General features: G+C 45.2%; 1 protein-coding gene across 1 annotated transcript in view; it reads right to left on the bottom strand.

Annotated features, from left to right (window-relative positions):
• The window catches only part of FGF2 (fibroblast growth factor 2), an 81962-nt gene that overhangs the window by 24611 nt on the left and 38961 nt on the right, over positions 1–18390 (bottom strand). The window contains exon 2 of the mRNA XM_073603597.1: positions 8216–8319. Coding sequence (XP_073459698.1) covers positions 8216–8319 — 104 coding nt within the window. The remainder of the gene's footprint in view (positions 1–8215; positions 8320–18390) is intronic.

Here is an 18390-nt window from a genome sequence, read left to right as displayed (position 1 = left end):
TAAGAAAGCCGACCGGGGTTAAAATATCTGCGGGCCGGGTGGACGTGAATTTATCATGTGCACTGGCGGGTTGGACATTTAGTGATTGAAGGAAAGAAAATAGCTTAATTACCCCATCAACACATTCAGTGTTGATGGAGGAATCCCTCCCGCTGCGCTATTGTGTTCTGACAGTCAGGGGTTTCTCCGCCGTCAGAATACGATTACTGCTGCTGCCGGCAGCAATATTATGTTATAAAAAACCAACAGGCTGGTTGCACTGAAGTCAGTCGATAGATCATCTTTAGTAAAACCAGCCTGCACATAGATGGTTTGAAATGCGTCCAGTTCCTGCTGAACCACCCATATTTTGATCTGTCTATGGCCGGCTTAACTTATTGTAGTAAAACACCTTACTTTTTTGTCTTTTGTACATTCTTGCTCATTAAAAATGTCCTGCTGCTGTGCAATTTTAGACTGCTGTATCACCTGCAGTCAAAAATTAGTGAGAGTCCGACAGAAATTGGGCAGTGGCAGCACAGTTTTGCATCAGTGAGAATAGGGACAGCCTATGTGAACTTCTGGGCAATTTCTATCTACTGGTCAAAGCGTGTCAAATACTGCTTGATGGAAAAAATACGTGTCATTGCTAAAAGTACTTGAAAAAAAATCAATTTTACAAACTTCAATGAATCTGATTGAGGCTCTGCTGCTGTATGTAAGCCAAGCTAATTGTACAAGAAAAATAATAATTTCCACAGCCAAATATGCACTGCCATTTTACACTGTCCATAAAAAATGGTTCTGTTCCTTAACACCATGGGCAGCCTTAAAACAGTTGTAAAGGATAAACACAAATTCTTTGAAGACCATGCTTGGGGAATGCCTTGAAGTGGTTCTAAAGGCAAGACATTATTTACCTTAATGTAATTGCTGCATAAAAGGTAAAATAAAATCCAAGTAGTCGCATTGCCCCCCATCCCCACCTCCCTATATACTTATCTGAGTCCTATCCCGATCCAGCACTGTGTCTGTCTACAGCAGCGTTGGTCATCTGTTCCTCTCCCCAAAAGACACTTAGGCAGCAGTGGGGGCCATTGACTCCTGTTGCTGTCAATAAAATCCTCTGAGGAGGGAGTGGGGGTCAGGCCAGAGCTGCGTTGTGTATGATGATGGACACAGATGTGCTCCCATAGCAAGCAACCTGCTATGGGGGCACACATAGAAGAGGAAGAGCCAAGATTCAAGTGGGAGACCCCGAAAGAGGGCGTTCGGGGCCACTGTGTGCAATACCATTGCACAGAGCAGGTAAGTATAACATGTTTATAACTTTAACCACTTACTGCCTGCCATATAGCAAAATGACGTCTGCAAAGTGGTTGCGATATCCTGACCGGACGTCATCTGACGTGGTCAGGATAACAAGCCACTGGGCACCCCCGGGGCGCGAATCGCGGCGGTTGTTGTTGTGGTGTGTCAGTCTGACATACCACAACTCCGATCTAGGTAAAGAGTAACTGACAGAGACTCATTACCAAGTGATCAGCTGTGTCCAATCACAGCTGATCAATATTTAAACAGGAAGAGCCGTTTATCAGCTTTTTCTCACTCGCGTCTGACAGACGCGAGTGGAGGAGAGCCGATGAGCTGCTGCCAGGGGGGGTCTGCGCTGATTATTTATCAGCGCAGCCCACCCTCGGATGCCCACACAGAACCACCAGGGATGCCACCAGGACCAACAGGGATGGCCACCACTGATGACCACCAGGGATGGCATCCCTGGTGGCCATGGGTTGCAATGTGTGCCCACACATGATGCCAATCAGTGCCCACCAGCAATACTTGCCAGTGCCTCCTAATCAGTGATGCCAATAAGTGCCATCTATCAGTGTCAATCAGTGCCACTCATCAGTGTCAATCAGTGCCACCTATCAGTGCCCATCAGTGCCGCTTATCAGTGCCCACAAGTGCCACCCATAAGTACCCATCAGAGCAGACTTTCAGTGCTTATCTGTGCCACCTATGAGTGCCCAACTGTGCCGACAATGAGTGCCCATCATTGCCGCCTATGAGTGCCCATCAGTGCTGCATATCAGTGCCACCTATCAGTGCCCATCAGTGTCGCATATTAGTGCCCATCATTGCCACCTCATCAGTGCCACCTCATTGGTGCCACCTCATCCGTGCTCATCAGTGCCACCTTATCGGTGCCTGGCAGTGCAGCCTCATCAGTGCCCATCGCTGAAGCAGAAAACTTACTTATTTACAAAATTTTATTACAGAAATGAAAAAAAAAATATTTTTTTTCCAAAATTTTCGGTATTTTTTTATTTGTTTAGCAAAAAGTAAAAAACGCAGAGGTGATCAAATACCACCAAAAGAAGGCTCTATTTGTGGGAAGAAGATTATAAAAATTTTGTTTGGGTACAACGTAGCATGACCGCGCAATTGTCATTTAAACAGCGACAGTGCTGAAAGCTGAAAATTGGCTTGGGCAGGAAGGGGGAAAAGTGCCCAGTATTGAAGTGGTTAATAAAAAAAATGTCAGCGTTTCCCTCAAAGCTACAATAAAGCCCTCTCCCCACATTTCTTTTTTTTTTTCTTTTTTCTTTTTTTTTTGCATTGCTTCATGTTCAGGGCCCAGCTTCCCATGCTATTTTCACCGTAGTTTGCCTATTAGCCCTTAAAATAGCAGAATTTACTTCCAAGATTAAACTCTAAGGTAGGCCACAAAAGATGCATTTTTTCAATCAACCAGCGGGTTGAATTAAAAAAAATGATTTGATTCCCCCATCAACACACTTAGAGCCGGTTCACACGGGGGCGACTTGTCAGGCGACCTAGCCGCCTGACAAGTCGCCTCCCGTTCTGTACAATGGAACCGTTCTAATCGGAGCGACGCAAGTCGCTCCGACTTAGAAGAAAGGTTCCTGTACTACTTTGGGGGCGACTTGCATAGACTTCTATACAGAAGTCGTCTTGCAAGTCGCCGCGGCAGTCGTGTGCAGGTCGCCTCGGTGAGGCTACCTGCAAGTCGTGCCGCTTCTAATGTGAACCGGCGCTCAGGGGGTTATTTACTAAAGGCAAATTCACTTTGCACTACAAGTGCACTTGGAAGGGCAGTCGCTGTAGATCTGAGGGGAAAATGCAAGGAAAATAATAAACAGCATTTTTGCTTGTACATGTTTGGATGATAAAATCAGCAGAGCTTCCCTTGATTTCCGATTTTCCCCTCAGATCTAAAGCGACTGTACTTCCAATTGCACTTGTAGTGCGAAGTGGATTTGCCTTTAGTAAATCAACCCCTCGGTGTTGATGGGGGAATTCCTCCTGTGGACCTATTGTATTCTGATGGTGGCTATAGCCATCTCCGTCACTGATCAAGTGGGAAAAAAACTGACAGGCTGGTTGTACAGAACTCAATCGAAAGATTGAGTTCTGTACAACCAGCCTCCCCATAGATGTTCAAAATTCGTCCCATCCCTGCCGTATTCAGGTCGAATTTTAATCCATCTATGGCTTGTTCTAGTTTGGATTTGATGAATTCTTAGTGAATAAAACCTGGGAAAGTTCACTTATCTGTACTGAAAAATAAGGGTTTCTCCATGTAAGATTCACTAAGCAGCTAAAGGATTACAGCCGCAACAGGTTTCTGAGATAACCATTTTAATTCCCTCCACCAAGTTAGAAACATTGGGAATAAGTGGGAGGTGTGCAATGCCTGTACCCAACTCAACTATTAACAGCTATAACATGCTGAGAAGGGTAGTGGCCGCAAACAGCTTTTCATTTCTTAAATATCTTCCCCATGGAGTCCCTATATTCTATTCCCTTATATTTTTATTCTTATATGCCTTCAAACAGAAACGTGTTTATTTATTTATTTTTTTTTACAGAAAGGAAATTTAAGGTTTATTCATTTGCTTTTCTTTTTTTATCAGGAAGGACTATGGTTGTATTGATGTTATATTATTTGAAAAGGATAGATGCAGAGTGCTAGAGAAGGTTTAAATATATTCCTTTCTTTTTAGTAAAAGTTTGCTGTTTCTATACAAAATGCATTAGATTTATAGATTTATGTTAGGCAGACAGTTCAGGTACAAGAAAGTGCTAACATAGTTTTTTTTTAATTTAATACATTTTTTTTATTAAGAGAAAAATAGAAGTAAATGGTACATTATGCAACATACAATACAGAGAAAATGCAGGTAAGTGGACAACCAAATCGTACATAATTTTGTCAGACAGTTAAGTGAGTAAATAGTGCTGCTTTCATTCTTAACTTAATCAGACAAATCTCCGTAACTACTACCAAGGCAAAAAGTATTAAAAAAATTAAACCAGCTAGTCAGGGATAAAATCATCATCACTAATATGGGTTTGATATGGGCAGTAGTATCCGTGTTAGAAAACGACCATATACAGATAAAGTACCTTAAGAAACCCAAACATGAGTAAGAGAAGGTAGCAGAAAGAAAATAGAGGGTAAAAGAAAAGATGGTGGGGGTGTAGGGAAAAGATAGAGGGGGAGGGAGGGAAAAAGGAGGGGGGGGGGAGGGGGGGGGGTTGCCTCAGTCCAAACTCCTATTATGCAATATATACCAGCTAAAGCAATTTACTTAGGATGCAACATAATTTCCGCGAATGCGGTTGTGTATTTAAAGGCAAACCAGCAGGACCATATTCTTTTTACAAAATCGATTTGTTTCTAAGGGAGAAGGTAAGATCCTCCATATAATATGTACGATCAACTTCCACTAGCCATTGGCGTAAAGTGGGTATATTTCTTTGTTTCCAGAATCTGGGGATAAGTGCTTTAGCAGCATTAACATGGTTTTTAATGTAAAAGGACCCATATTTTCTGCACAAATAAACACAAGACAACGTATCCTTTGGGGAACGATTTTGGACTAAAGAGCTTTTAGTCCTGAACATAGACTGCCTCTCTTAATTGAAAGTGCAGGGTTATTTTTTTAGGTGCGAGATAAAGACAAATTCAGTGCTTAAATTATTACATTTTATCTTTGTTAAATCAAACTTACATTTGCAGAAGCTTCCTTATAAGGTCTATAGACTGTAAAGTTCTAGAAACAAAGTGCTAATATGACTGTAATAAGGATAATCTGTAAGACAAGCTGTTTTAGGAAAGAATGATGTAAAAACTGTTTAGAAGGCTGTGTACAGAATGCCAGGGATGTGTCCTGGATGGGAGTTATGTGTCCCCACTCCCCATTATTTAGTTTGTGGCCCTTTTAAAGGGGACAATAAGAGACAGTTTTGGGTACTCAGGGATTCTCATCCATGCAGGGTGAGATGCTCTGGGGTAGTCCAGTTGGAGAGGAGAGGACTGATTTCCAGTTCTCTCAGGATCAGTAAGTCCTCATTTGGGACCTGAAATTGTGAGGCTCGTAGAGACTTTGGGTAGGAAAGAGCCTCAACCCTGATTACAGGGACTTTGGTCCTGAAAGACTTAACCGGCCTGCAGGGGAGATCTTAAAAGGGGCAGGGGAAAGAGTAAGCACCTATCTGCGAGGTAGAGTAGAGTGCTTCATAGCTGTGAGCAAGTTTGAACTGTCTGAGGCGCTGTTTAAACCCTGGTGTGGGATTGGTATACTGTCAGTAAGCCAACATATTATTTCCCTCTTACCAGAATTATGGACTGTTTTTCATTTGTTTTGCTGAAGGAAACTATTTTGTTTGTTTGCCTTTGAGTGGACAATAAAGACTGTTTACTTTTACAAATGGCAGGCTGGTGCTGCTGAGCTCCCCATATTACAGCTGTCACTGTGTAACTACAAAAGATATTGCTAAAGTTTTAAGTCACAGTTAAAGAGGAGTTCCACTCAAGGGCTCCATTAAAAAAAAAAAAAAATTAAAAGTCAGCAGCTACAAATACTGCAGCTGCTGACTTTTAATTGGACACTTACCTGTCCCTGGGTCCAGCGATGCGGGGGTTCGAAGCCCAGCTCGCCTCCCCCTCCGCTCGTTGGCGCCGGCATTTCAACTGTGGGCGCCGGGCTGTGGCTTCACAGCCTGGCACCCACTGCGCATGCGCGAGTGGCGCCGCGCGCCGTGATTAGCCGCTCAATCACCTGGGACCTGTAATGGGTCCCAGATGATTGACAGGAGGGAGGGAGCAGAGCCGAGCCCTTCCTGTGCCGAGGGGGGAAGTGATGTCACCAGCCCAGGCAAAGGAAGAGGCAGACTACGAGGGACCACCTAGCAACAGGCATTTAGAGGTAAGTAAAAAAAAAAAAAATATCCAAATGTTTTTTTGTTTTTGTTTTTTAGAATTTTTCAGGTATTTTTGTTTTTTTGGGTGGAACCCCACTTTAATAAACACCTATACAGTATTAGTTTATACTAATTACATAAAGTAACATGTTTCCAAAGTGTCTGCCAGTATCTGGATTAATGAATGATTACAAAATACACACTAGACTTGGCAATGTGGAATAATAACTTTTAAACCACTTTCAAACCGGTGTGCGTTTTTCAGGTGCTTTATGGACTAAAAATAGCGCCTGTAAAGTGCCTGAAAAACACCTCCCCTGCAGTCTCAGTGCTTTCACACTGAGGCAATGCACTGGCAGGACGTTAAAAAAAGTCCTGCAAGCAGCATCTTTGGAGCAGTGAAGGAGCGGTGTATACACCGTTCCTCCACCGCTTCTGCCCATGGAAATGAATGGGCACCGCTGCTGAAACGCCTGCAAACCGCCTGCAAAGCGCTTTGGCAGCGGCGCTACACAGGGCATTTAACCCCTTCATCAGCCGTTAGCGGTGGTTAAAAGTGCCCCGCTAGCGGACGAATAGCGCCGCTAATCTGCGTTTTACCGTCAACGTCTGCCCGCTCCAGTGTGTAGGCAGCCTCAGTGAAATGACAAGAGCTTCAACAATTTGTAGTGTCTATACAGATTTCCCTATGTAGTGCCCCTTGGTAGATTGGGTTCTTTGTTCTTCGGACATGACTCTGAGAACAACCTCAGACTCATTGACACACCAGGTTAAGCAAATGGATACTTCGCTGCTGGATTAGATCAATTGCCGTTCACTGGTCAATATGTTCACTAGGCTACAGCAGCATATAATGGAGTTCTATGCTGCTAAGTTAGAGTAAAGCTGTTAATCCACAAAATCAGCAATATATAATGGCATTAGAAAACAGTAACAGCAATAATAATCAATACTGAGATAACTCCTCTGTAAACAGTAGGCTTTAACTAATTTAGAGTGCACTCTGTATGAATGGCACCAATGAAATTTAAGACTCCCTAATTAGGTACGACTTACTATGGACAACAAAGTTTGTGTGAAGGAGCTACCCAAGTGAGCAGTCTTTGACCCTAGTTCTTCAGCTGGCTAGTGTTGGGGCTCAGTCTGTACAGTGATGCACATGAGTACAGTCCCAGTAAGGTCTGCATGCAGTAAATAATGCTGCAGTTTAGATGGTCAGCCCCTACGTGCACAGTCTCTGCTAGCAGCAACAGGTTAATGGCAGCAGTGTCCTCTCACAAGCCCAATGATACAGCAATCTGGGTCTCACTGTTCAGATGTCAACTCACTTTTGGAGCTGCCTGGAGCGACTCCAGTCCTCAGCACACAGCCATAGGCTTGTAACAGGTTGATATGCACACAGGAGCAGCGATGTGTACATCTTAGTCTCTTTTCAGCAAAGAGAATTTTCCTTAGTATTCAGCCTGTTAAAATACAGCTCTCTTTATACCTGGCTCACATTGGGAACTTTAGTTCAGAAGTCCATTGACTCCCTTAGCATGTTCCTTCCCCTGCACTACTTCTCTCATTATTCAATGCTGCCCACCTTCTTCTGCTTGTCAGCTCCCCCTAGTGAATGGTGGCGAGGTAGTGTTAACTCATTCAGCTGAAGTCCATTGGAGACCCAGAAAGCACTGCAGCAGTGTCCTAAATCACTTTTTGTCTCTATTCAAGCACCTGGCTACACTTGGAAATTATTCTGCTTCATAAATAGAATCATAAGTAGAATCAGCTTTCCGACATATTGAGTTCAGTCAAAACAATGAAGAAAAGAATCGATTGGCTGCCGTAGAGTACTACATCTACATGTGGCTTTTAGCTTTATTAAATAAGTACTTTTAGTCTTTATGAGCACTCAATGTGGTAAATGCTTTGTTCATACAGTATTTTAACTTAGAGCATAAGGACACAAGCACAAACACAATCACAATTATTGCACATAAAACATTTAGGAAATACTCACTAGTGCTATTAGCCTGCCATCGTCCTTCATGGCTAGATAGCGATTTGCACTGATTCCCTTGATTGAAACAACACCTCTGTCTTCTGCTTGAAGTTGCAATTTAACTGCAGAATGAAAAATATAAAATAAGATGAATTACTTAAGTGTAAACAGTTCTTCGTCTGCTAGATAACATTTAACTGTTATAACAGGTTAGAACTTTTGGCATATGCTCTAATTTAAAATGAACCTGTAGGCTCATCTAACTAAAATCTATAAAGTCCTTCTATGTGCAGATCATCTTCAGATCTCCCCCGGAGTAACTAAAACCCAAGACTATGCAAATGTTAACCACAGCTTGTGTGGTCAAGCATACAATAACATTGGGCAAATAAATACTAAGAGTAGCCACAGCAAAGGGACACACAAATATATAAAAGACTCCAATGAAAGCATGAGCCTCACCACCACAAAGCAGGCTATACACGTTCAGTTTTTTTTTTTTTCGTTTAACCAGTGGGTTTAACAAAACAAAAACAGGACAGATCCCTGCGTCTTTGATGCAAGGATCTCTCCTATCACACTATTGTATTCTGATAATGTGCAGAAATCCCCACACCCCAGAACAGAAACCTCTACTCCTCAGCACAACAATCCCCGCACCCCAGCACAGAAATGTCTTTGGGCAGTGGGGATGCTGAGGGAGTGCAAATGTTGGTGCAGGGTAGTAGGGATTTTGGTTTAGGACAATATATATTTTCTGTGTGTGCATGTGTGTGTGTGTATGGGGGGGGGGGGGGGGACAGGGTGAGCATTTCCGTGCTGGAAAGTGATGATTTCAGTGCTGAGGAGTGATTTCTGTTCTGGGGAGTGGGGAATTCTGTGCTGAGGAGTTGGAATTTCTGTGCTGGTGAGTGTGGCTTTCTGTGCTAGAAAGTGGGAATTTTGTGTGCTGGGGAGTGGAGATATCTGTGCTGGGGAGTACAGACAGCAACAAAATTGTTAGTCAACCAGATATAACCCATCCCACTCCTTTTAAGTTCCCGTGTTTTGTTAGTGTCTTGTGAGATCCCGAAAAGTCGGCCAACACTACCAGTTCACTGCCTTGCCCTTCCTTTTGATCTGTCCACTGAACCTTGGGACTTCACCAAGGTGTTAGCTCCTGTACTTGCTTTATTCACAAGCCATACCCATAGTGGACAACCTTCTCCTGATAGAGCAGTCAACACAGGCCTGTTTGCCAATGTTAATCAAACTCTTCAGACTCTGCAGAGGTTCAATTGGGTCCTGAACCTTCATAAATCAGTGCTGGAACTCTCCTACTAGATACGGTTCAGTCCAGAGATTTTTTCTTTACAAGACAAGCTTCTGACTCTTTGCTTCCATGTTTGGACCATGTAGTGCAAAAGAAAGTCAGTCCTTTGCTTTTGTATGTGGCTTTGGAGCTCGATGGCTGCTTCCTTCGAGGTAGCTCTGTATACCCTATTCCACTCCAGCCTACTGTACCTCAAATTGTTGGCTGTGTTCGACAAAAAGGTACAGTTTCTGGACAATCGCAAGCACCTGACACCGTAGATTATCCCTGGCACACAAATCCAGCCCTGGAGTCAGGAAATTCCTCCATTGATCTGGAAATTTCTTACAATGGAAGCAAGCCTGACAGGCTGAAAAAGAATCATGGACACTCTTTTGGTGCAAGGGACTTTTGCGCTGGAGGAAGCTCACCTTCCAATCAACATAAACAGCGATTCTGTTATCTCTTCACTGCAGTACCTCTCGACTACAGGGTCATCTGATCCTGGTTTGGTTAGATAACAACACTGCAGTGGCATCATTCATCAATCATCAGGGAGGAACCAGAAGTCTCTAGGCTCAAAGAGAGGCCAACTGGATCCTAACTTGGGTGGAACTTCATGCTCTGTCCTTGTCCACTGTATACATTCCAGATGTTGAAAAACCTCAATTGTCAATGTCTGGACTCCAGTGAGTGGGCTTTTCACCCAGAGCTCTTTCAAGACCTCTGTCCCTGGTGAGGAACGTCAGACAGGGATCTCCTGCCTTCCACATTCAACAAGTCTGTCTCCAGGTTCAGGGATCTTCTAGCTATAGCAGTGGATGCCATGGTGTTTCTATAGGATCAGTTCAACCCGATTCATGTTTTCCCCTTTGTAGCATCAAAACAGAGGGCATTTCAGTGATTATCGATGCACCAACCAGGCCCAGGTGGATGTGGTACTTGGATCTCATTCTCCAGGCAGGAACTCCATGGCCTCTCTCAAATTGCCTGGATCTGCTGTCCAAGGGACTGGTTTACCACAACGCTTCATGATCACTGCCCTTAACGGCATGGCTGTTGAAAGGTCCTAAAAGATAGGGGTCTACCTGATTCCATTATTCCTGTGCTCTTAAAAGCTGGGAAATGTTCTTTTCTTTTCACACCCAGAAAGCTTACTTCACATGATGCAAAGCAAGGAATTTACATCCCAGGAGGTAATCTGTGGGATGTTTCTTAGCCTTTTCACAGTCTGGTCTTGATTAGCATTGGGCTTTGAGTACCATCTAAGGTCAGATCTGGGCTCCTGTGATTTATTTCCAGAGACCGCCGGCCACTCATTCTCTGGTGAAAGCCTTTGTCAGGGCTTCGCTTACACAGTCCCCCCGTACGTCCACCTGTGACTTCATGGGGCCTAAACCCGGTTCTGCCGGTTCTCCAAATCTCTGCCTTTGAACCCACAAGGGAGATTTCTCTGTCTACTCTCACTCACAAGGTAGTTTCCTTGTGTTGCTATCTCCTCTGTGAGGCACAAGTTATCAACACCATTTCTAGACAGCCTTTTCTTGAGATCTAAGGCCTACTTTCTCCCTAAGGTATATTCTCCCTTTCACCTTAACCAGGATTCTTCTCCATCTCTCTGTCCTGCCCGGTACATCCCAAGGAGATAATCCTTCATTGTTTGGATGTGGTGCAGGCTGTTTGAGTATATCTCTCAACTACAGCTTCTCTCGAGAGACTTAATGGAAGATAGGTGCAGCGCTCAAAGATGATGTCTTTAAGGCAATCAATCCTCAAAAGAAATTTAAAAAGAACCACACTTCATGGGAGGAGCACTTGATCGTAAAGAGGAAAGGAGAACCACCACCGACGCCCAAACACACTTCCTCTTACCCTCCTCTGTAGACCCTTATTATAGGGGTCAAATAAGCCTTGGATATAATGATATCCTTGATCACTTCACATCACGATCAATCAGGCGGGGCAGGATGGACATAGATGATCAGGTCTCCACAATCCGTTCCACACAAAAGCATGTCCCATGTAACATAAAGGAATAAACCTCATTGTAATCTTTGGTACAATTTATTAATGTAAAAATTAGGGTATTACACTCATATGATCCTATAAAAAGCGCTTGTTTGCTGGATGTAATTCACAGCTCACACCACCAACAAGATGGTCGCCGCATCCTGGCATACACTAGCTCCACATCTTGTCACAGGCTCCTTCCTACGCATTTCATCATGAAATTACATCATCAGGGGCCTGGCAAGACGTACATTGGAGTGGATTATATAGGTGGGACAACGTGCTGTCGGCGTAAATGGGTTGTGTCCCAACCAGCAGGAAGTCGCCTCAGTAAACAAACACAGAGGGACTATCTGCTGGCCAGATATCCGCTCCACAGCAATAATTACACTGCCACGATAGAAAAGAATGAGATTGCATTTAAACCAGCAAACTAATTAAACATAGCTATGATAATAAAATAAATTCATAGGCAATGTAAATCTGAACAAACGTCCATGATTAAAAGGTTCTAGAGGGAACTCTGTATACCGAGGAAACTACGCCATCTTGTGGAATTATCAGACACAACAATTACAACCTAAAATCCTAATAATATTAGAGAATAGATCCAATATTTTTACAATCATAGACCAATGAGGCCAATATCCATAATAAAATACAAATAATAAAATTCATAAAAAGTATGATAAAATAAAGTACATGCAAGAAACAGTAAACTTATGCGTTATTAACCACTTCAATACAGGGCATTTTCACCCCCTTCCTGCCCAGGCCAATTTTCAGCTTTCAGCACTGTCACAATTTGAATGACAGTTGCACGGTCATGCAACATTGTACCCAAATTACATTTTTTTTTTTACATTTTTTTCCCCACAAATCTAATTCTTTTATTTTTTGCGCTATAAACAAAAAAAGACTGACAATTTTGAAAAAAAAAACACAATATTTATTACTATTACTATTACTATCTATTACTTTTTTGCTATAATAAATATCCCATTTTTTTTAAAACAATTTTTCTCCTCAGTTTAGGCCGATATGTATTGTTCTACATATTTTTGGTAAAAAAAAATTCACAATCAGCATATATTGATTGGTTTGCGCAAAAGTTATAGTGTCTACAAAATAGGGGATGTCATTTTTATTATTATTTTTTTTTTTACTAAAAATGGCGGCGATCTGCGATTTTATGAGATTATCGTAACTGTGACATTGCGGCAGACAGATCAGACACTTTTGACACTATTTTGGGACCAGTGACATTTCTAAAGCAATCAGTGCTATGAAAATGCACTGATTTACTATATAAATGTCACTGGCAGGGAAGGGTTTAACACTAGGGGGCGCTGAAGGGGTTAAATGTGTGTACTAGAAGTGATTCTAACTGTGGGGGGAGGGGACTGATGAGGGGAGGAGACCGATCGGTGTTCCTATATACAAGGAACATACGATCAGTTCACCTCCCCCCTGACAGGACGTGGATCTGTGTGTTTACACACACAGATCCACGTCCCTGCTCTGTGATGAGTGATCGTGGATGCCCGGTGGACATCGCGGCCGCCGTACACGCGCATCGGGTCCCCAATAATTCGACGGCGCGCGGGCTCTCCACAATGCCAGGAAGCCGAGGACGTCATATATGACGTCCACCTGGAGGGAGGAAGGGTTCCTGCGGTCGTCATTTTACTATGGCCCGGTATGAGAGTGGATAATTAACACATTCACATCCCATTCGACATTAATGCCAAAGGGACCATAGGTCTTGGCCTTATATATCCACTCAGTATCAAGCCTAGAGACTCCCCTGGTCATATGACTCCCTTTCCATTTACCGGTATATTTGTCTATGCACAAAAACACGGTACCCTTAGGGTTCCGGTTATGATGGGTGTCATAGTGTTTTGAAAGACTATGCTTAGGGTAGCCATTTCTGATATTGGTCACATGCTCCTTCAATCTTACCTGGAGCATGCAAACAGTGCGACCAATATATTACAAACCACATGGACACCGTATGAGGTAAACCACGTGTTTGGTGGTGCAAGTAATGAAAGGTTTTATAGGGAATTGTTCATGGGTAGAATTAGACTGAAAGTCAGTCCTCTGCCCTGCAAGTTGATTTTGCGAACTGAACACTTTCTACATTAGAAAAAAACACCTGTGCTGTGGAAGAAAGAAACCCTGTTAGGAGGATCTATAATATTGGGCACCACTTTGAGCCTCAATGGTGGGGCCCCTCTACAGATGGCTATAGGACATTCTGGCAGGAGAGGTCCAAAGATCCTGTCATTATGTAGCACATTCCAGTGCCTATATAGGATATTTTTGATCATGTGCTATTGGGTGGAGTAGATGGTAAAGAATGCATGTTTGAAAGACTCGTTGGGCTCCTTGATCCTCGGAACCAATGCTATGGAGCAGATATCCAGCCAGCGGTTTTGTTTACTGAGGTGACTTCCTGCTGGTTGGAACGCAACCCATTTCCGGCATCAGTGCGTCGTCCCGCCTATATAATCCACTCCAATGTATGTCTTGCCAGGCTCCTGACGACGTCATTTCATGACGAAATGCGTGGGGAGGAGCCTGTGACGTGGAGGTAGTGTATTCCGGGACACGACGGCCATCTTGTCGGTGGTGTGAGCTGTGAATTACATCCAGCAAACAAGCACTTTTTAACTAGGATGTCTTGTCAGTGTAATACCCTCATTTTTACATTAATAAATTGTACCAAAGATTACTGCACCATGAGGTTTATTCCTTTATGTTACATGGGACATGCTTTTGTGTGGAATTAACATCTTAAACACTGAGAATGGATTGTGGAGACCTGATCATCTATGTCCATCCTGTCCTGCCTGATTGATCGTGGTGACATCATCACCACAACATCATCTTTGAGCGCTGCACCTATCTTCCATTACGTTTTTTTATTGTTCTTTATCAATTTTTGTGCTGGCTGCTTGAAGGACTATATTTTTTATTTTTATTTATTTTATTTGTTTAAATTATTTCAACCAGCGCAGCAGACACTCCATTTTGTCACTCGAGGAACTGACTTCTTTTCCTTGTTTCCGAGGGTCCTCAAAAAGAACAACTTGTTTATTGCTTTACCATTGCAAGGTGGCTTAGGCAGATCATCCCTCAAGCCTAGAGATTTGAAACTCAACTGAAAATTATCTCTTGCAATGGGACTGTTTGTTTAGTTTAGGGGAGAGGAGAGGAGAAACACTCTAATTTACCTGATCTTCTGCTCCCTTAGCATATGATGCTCCTACACACTTCAGTGTCATCACATCCTTTGCAGGGCTATAGATCCTGCATTGGTCTTGATGACACCAGGACCTTCAACCACTAGATTGTAGGGGAGAATATTCTGCTAGGGCTAGTCTAGTAGCACAGAGAAGCAGGTAACTTTAACATGAGACCCAGACCTAAATGAGCAATTAACCCTTACAGCGTGGGCACAACCCCACTGCAAGGGATAAAAATTAAATTTTCCAAAGTAGGGTGCTGGATTTCCCTTTAGAATTCTGTCTCAGAATTAGGTGTTCCCTAATGAATGATATATAAACAGGATTTTGTTACTCACCAAAAAAAAAGAGGCACTATACTTACCTTTCTGGTGGCCTGTGTCTTGAAACGCTGCTGCCTTTCCAGCCGCTGCAGGTATAGGATTGGCTAGATTGATTCAATAGCTCCTCTCCTTGTTGCATGCAATAGTCCTTCCCACTGGAAGACAACACTGCATATGGAAGAAGGAGCAGGTATTCACACAACCAAAGGTGCACTGAAGCAGAACTGTAGCAGCTATACTTCAGGGCATAGGCTGCTAGAAATGTAAGTATAGTTGCCTCTTCTTTTATAGGGCTATTGTTTTTTAGTCAATGACCCTGTGATGAAAGGATCACTTTAAGAATGGTAATTGATTAGCAAAAAATAGTGATATAGTTAAACTGTACAATGCAAATGTACAACATGCACATTTTCCTTGTAAGCAAGAGATGAAAATAGCATAGAAGATTAATCCCATTCATCTGCAGTTCATGTATATATATATATATATACAGTATATATATATATATATATACAGTATCTCACAAAAGTGAGTACAGCCCTTGAATTTTTGTAAATATATTATTATATCTTTTTATGTGACAACAATGAAGAAATGACACTTTGCTACAATGTAAAGTAGTAAGTGTACAGCTTTGTATAACAGTGTACATTTGCTGTCCCCTCAAAATAACTCAACACACAGCCATTAATGTCTAAACCACTGGCAACAAAAGTGAGTACACCCCTAAGGGAACATGTCCATATTGGGCCCAATTAGCCATTTTCCTTCATCGGTGTCATGTGACTCAGTGTTACAAGGTCTCAGGTGTGAATGGGGAGCAGGTGTGTTAAATTTGTTGTTATCGCTCTCACTCTCTCATACTGGTCACTGGAAGTTCAACATGGCACCTCATGGCAAAGAACTCCCTGAGGATCTGAAAAAAAGAATAGTTGCTCTACATAAAGATGGCCTAGGCTCAGAGGCGGCTCTCTAATTAGGCAAACTAGGCAGCCGCCTAAGGCCCCGCACTTACAGGGGCCTCCCGGCCGCCTAATTTGCCTGTGCTCGATCACTAATGCGGACTAGGGAAAGAGGTGCGGGCAGCCATAGGGCACACCGGAAGTCCATGCGGATCCCTAAGGCAGCTGAGCTGATCCTTCAGCCCACGCCGCTCACCTGGCCTCTCTGCATCTGGCAGGCTACCTATTCGGGTCAGGAGTCGGGCCAGGCTGCGGAAACTATCCAGCTGAGCTGCTCTATGACTGTCTCTGCCTGTGAAGGGGAAGAAGGAGCTCTGGTGGATGGATCGCATCCCAGTGCTTGCTGCAGCCTGGCCAACCACCCAGAGAGAAAGTGAGTGCCCAGGTGTTTGTGCCGAGGCTGGCCGCGCAGCCCTCCTGTGTGCCTGGATAGGAGGAGCGGCAGGGACAGCTGCATATGGAGGAATTGATCTTCCATATTCCTTCTGCAGCTGTTGAATGCCCGCTTCTTCTGCGGGCATTCATTGGCTGCAGAAAGAATATAGAAAATCAGTTCTTCCATATGCAGCTGTCCCTGCCGCTCCTCCTATCCATCTTCTTTTACTGCCCCCGTGCTCCCTGGTTCCTCCCAGTTCTCCCTGCCCACCCTACCCCCCAATGCTCCCTGGCTCCCCCACGCTCCCCCCCCACTGTGCTGTCCAGTCCCTCCCCACTGCTCCCCAGCTCCTCAAGTGCTCTGTGCTCCCTCTCTCCCCCACAGTGCTCTCCCCCCCACTGTGATCTCTGATCCCCTCTGTGCTCCCTGGTTCCCCCCATGCTCTCCCCCCACTGTGCTGTCCAGTTCCCTCCAACTGCTCTCCAGCTCCCCCCAGTGCTCTGTGCTCCCTGGCTCCCCCACAGTGCTCTCCCCCCCACAGTGCTCTCTGGTCCTCCCTGGCTCCCCCCTACTCTCCCCCCCAGTGCTCTCCGACCCCCATGCTCCCTGGCTCCCCCCCAACAGTGCTCTCCAGCCCCCCAGAGATCTCTGCTACCCCCGTACTCCTTAGCCCCTCCCAGTTCTACCTGCCCCCCAGTGCTTTCTGCCCCCTGTGCTGTCCAGTTCCCCCCCCAGTGCTCTCCACCCCCGTGCTCCCTGGCTCCCCCTGAGCTTTCTACTCCACCCTGTGCTCTCCAGCTCCCCCCACAGTGCTCTTCAGCTCCCCAGTGCTCTCTGCCTCCCTGTGCTTTCCGGACCCCACTTTTCTCCCTGGCTCCCCCCATACAGTGCTTTCCAACTTCCCCCACCCCCCTGTGCTCCTTGGCTCCCCCCCCATGCTCTCCACCACACTGTGCTATCCAGCTCCCCCGGTGCTCTCCACCCCCCACCCTCCCTGTGCTCTTCTGCCCCTTCCCCAGTACTTTCTGGCCCCTGTGCTCTCCACCACCCCTGTGTTCTCTGCCCCCCCAGGCTCTCCGCTTCCACCAGTGCGCCTCCCTAGTGCTCTCCAGCTCCCCCAGGGCTCTCCACTCCGCCAGTGCTCTTGCCCCCCACACTCTTGCCCCCCCCTCTGCTGCTCTCAGTCTTACTGTTCTCTTTTCTGGCCCCCTCACCCCCTGGCAGCTCTGCTAGGTTCCCCCCTCCTTTCCCTCTAGCTGCTGCAGGGGGTCTCTCAGGCTGGAGAGCAGGGAAGGGACCGCTCAGTCTATTTTTTTGTCCCAGTCCGGGCCTGGCGGGCAAGGTGAGCAGTGAGGCTGGCAAGGATCGATAGTTCTGGAGGGAGAAGAGCTCTAAAGACCTGCCAGGACTGGTAAACAGGCTGACTGGGGCCGGAAAACGAGGACGGGTGGAAGGTACAGGTGACCAGGGACCACTCCATCCCACAGCAAACAGATCCTCTGAAAGGAGCAGGACACTGTCCCCACCCAGAATGAGAATGGACCCTGCCTGCTGCTGGCCGTCATGAACATCCTGCTGGCATGGAAGGTACCATACCAAGCATCACACACACACAGCTTCCCACAGACAGGCACTGCAGACTGGGACATACAGTAGGGCACATGAGGGGCTGCAGACAGGGACAGGGCTATGGATCTCTCTCTCACCCCCCCTCTCTCTCTCTCTCTTTCTCACCCCCTCTCTTTCTCACCTTCACCTCCCTCTCTCTCCCCCCCCCCTCTCCCCCCCCTCTCTCTCCCCCCTCCCTCTCTCCCCCCTCTCTCTCTCCCCCTCCCCCTCTCTCTCTCCCCTCTCTCTCTCTCCCCCCTCCCTTTCTCTTCCCCTTCCTCTCTCTCTCTCCCTCCCTCACTCTTCCCCTCCCTCCCCTCTTCTCTCCCTCTCCACTGGGATTCCCCCACTCTCCTTCCTCTAGGGATT

The sequence above is a fragment of the Aquarana catesbeiana genome, linkage group LG01 (assembly GCF_042186555.1).
Source record: "Aquarana catesbeiana isolate 2022-GZ linkage group LG01, ASM4218655v1, whole genome shotgun sequence".
Classification (NCBI taxonomy): Eukaryota; Metazoa; Chordata; class Amphibia; order Anura; family Ranidae; genus Aquarana; species Aquarana catesbeiana.
This window is presented reverse-complemented; position numbering and strand designations above follow the sequence as displayed.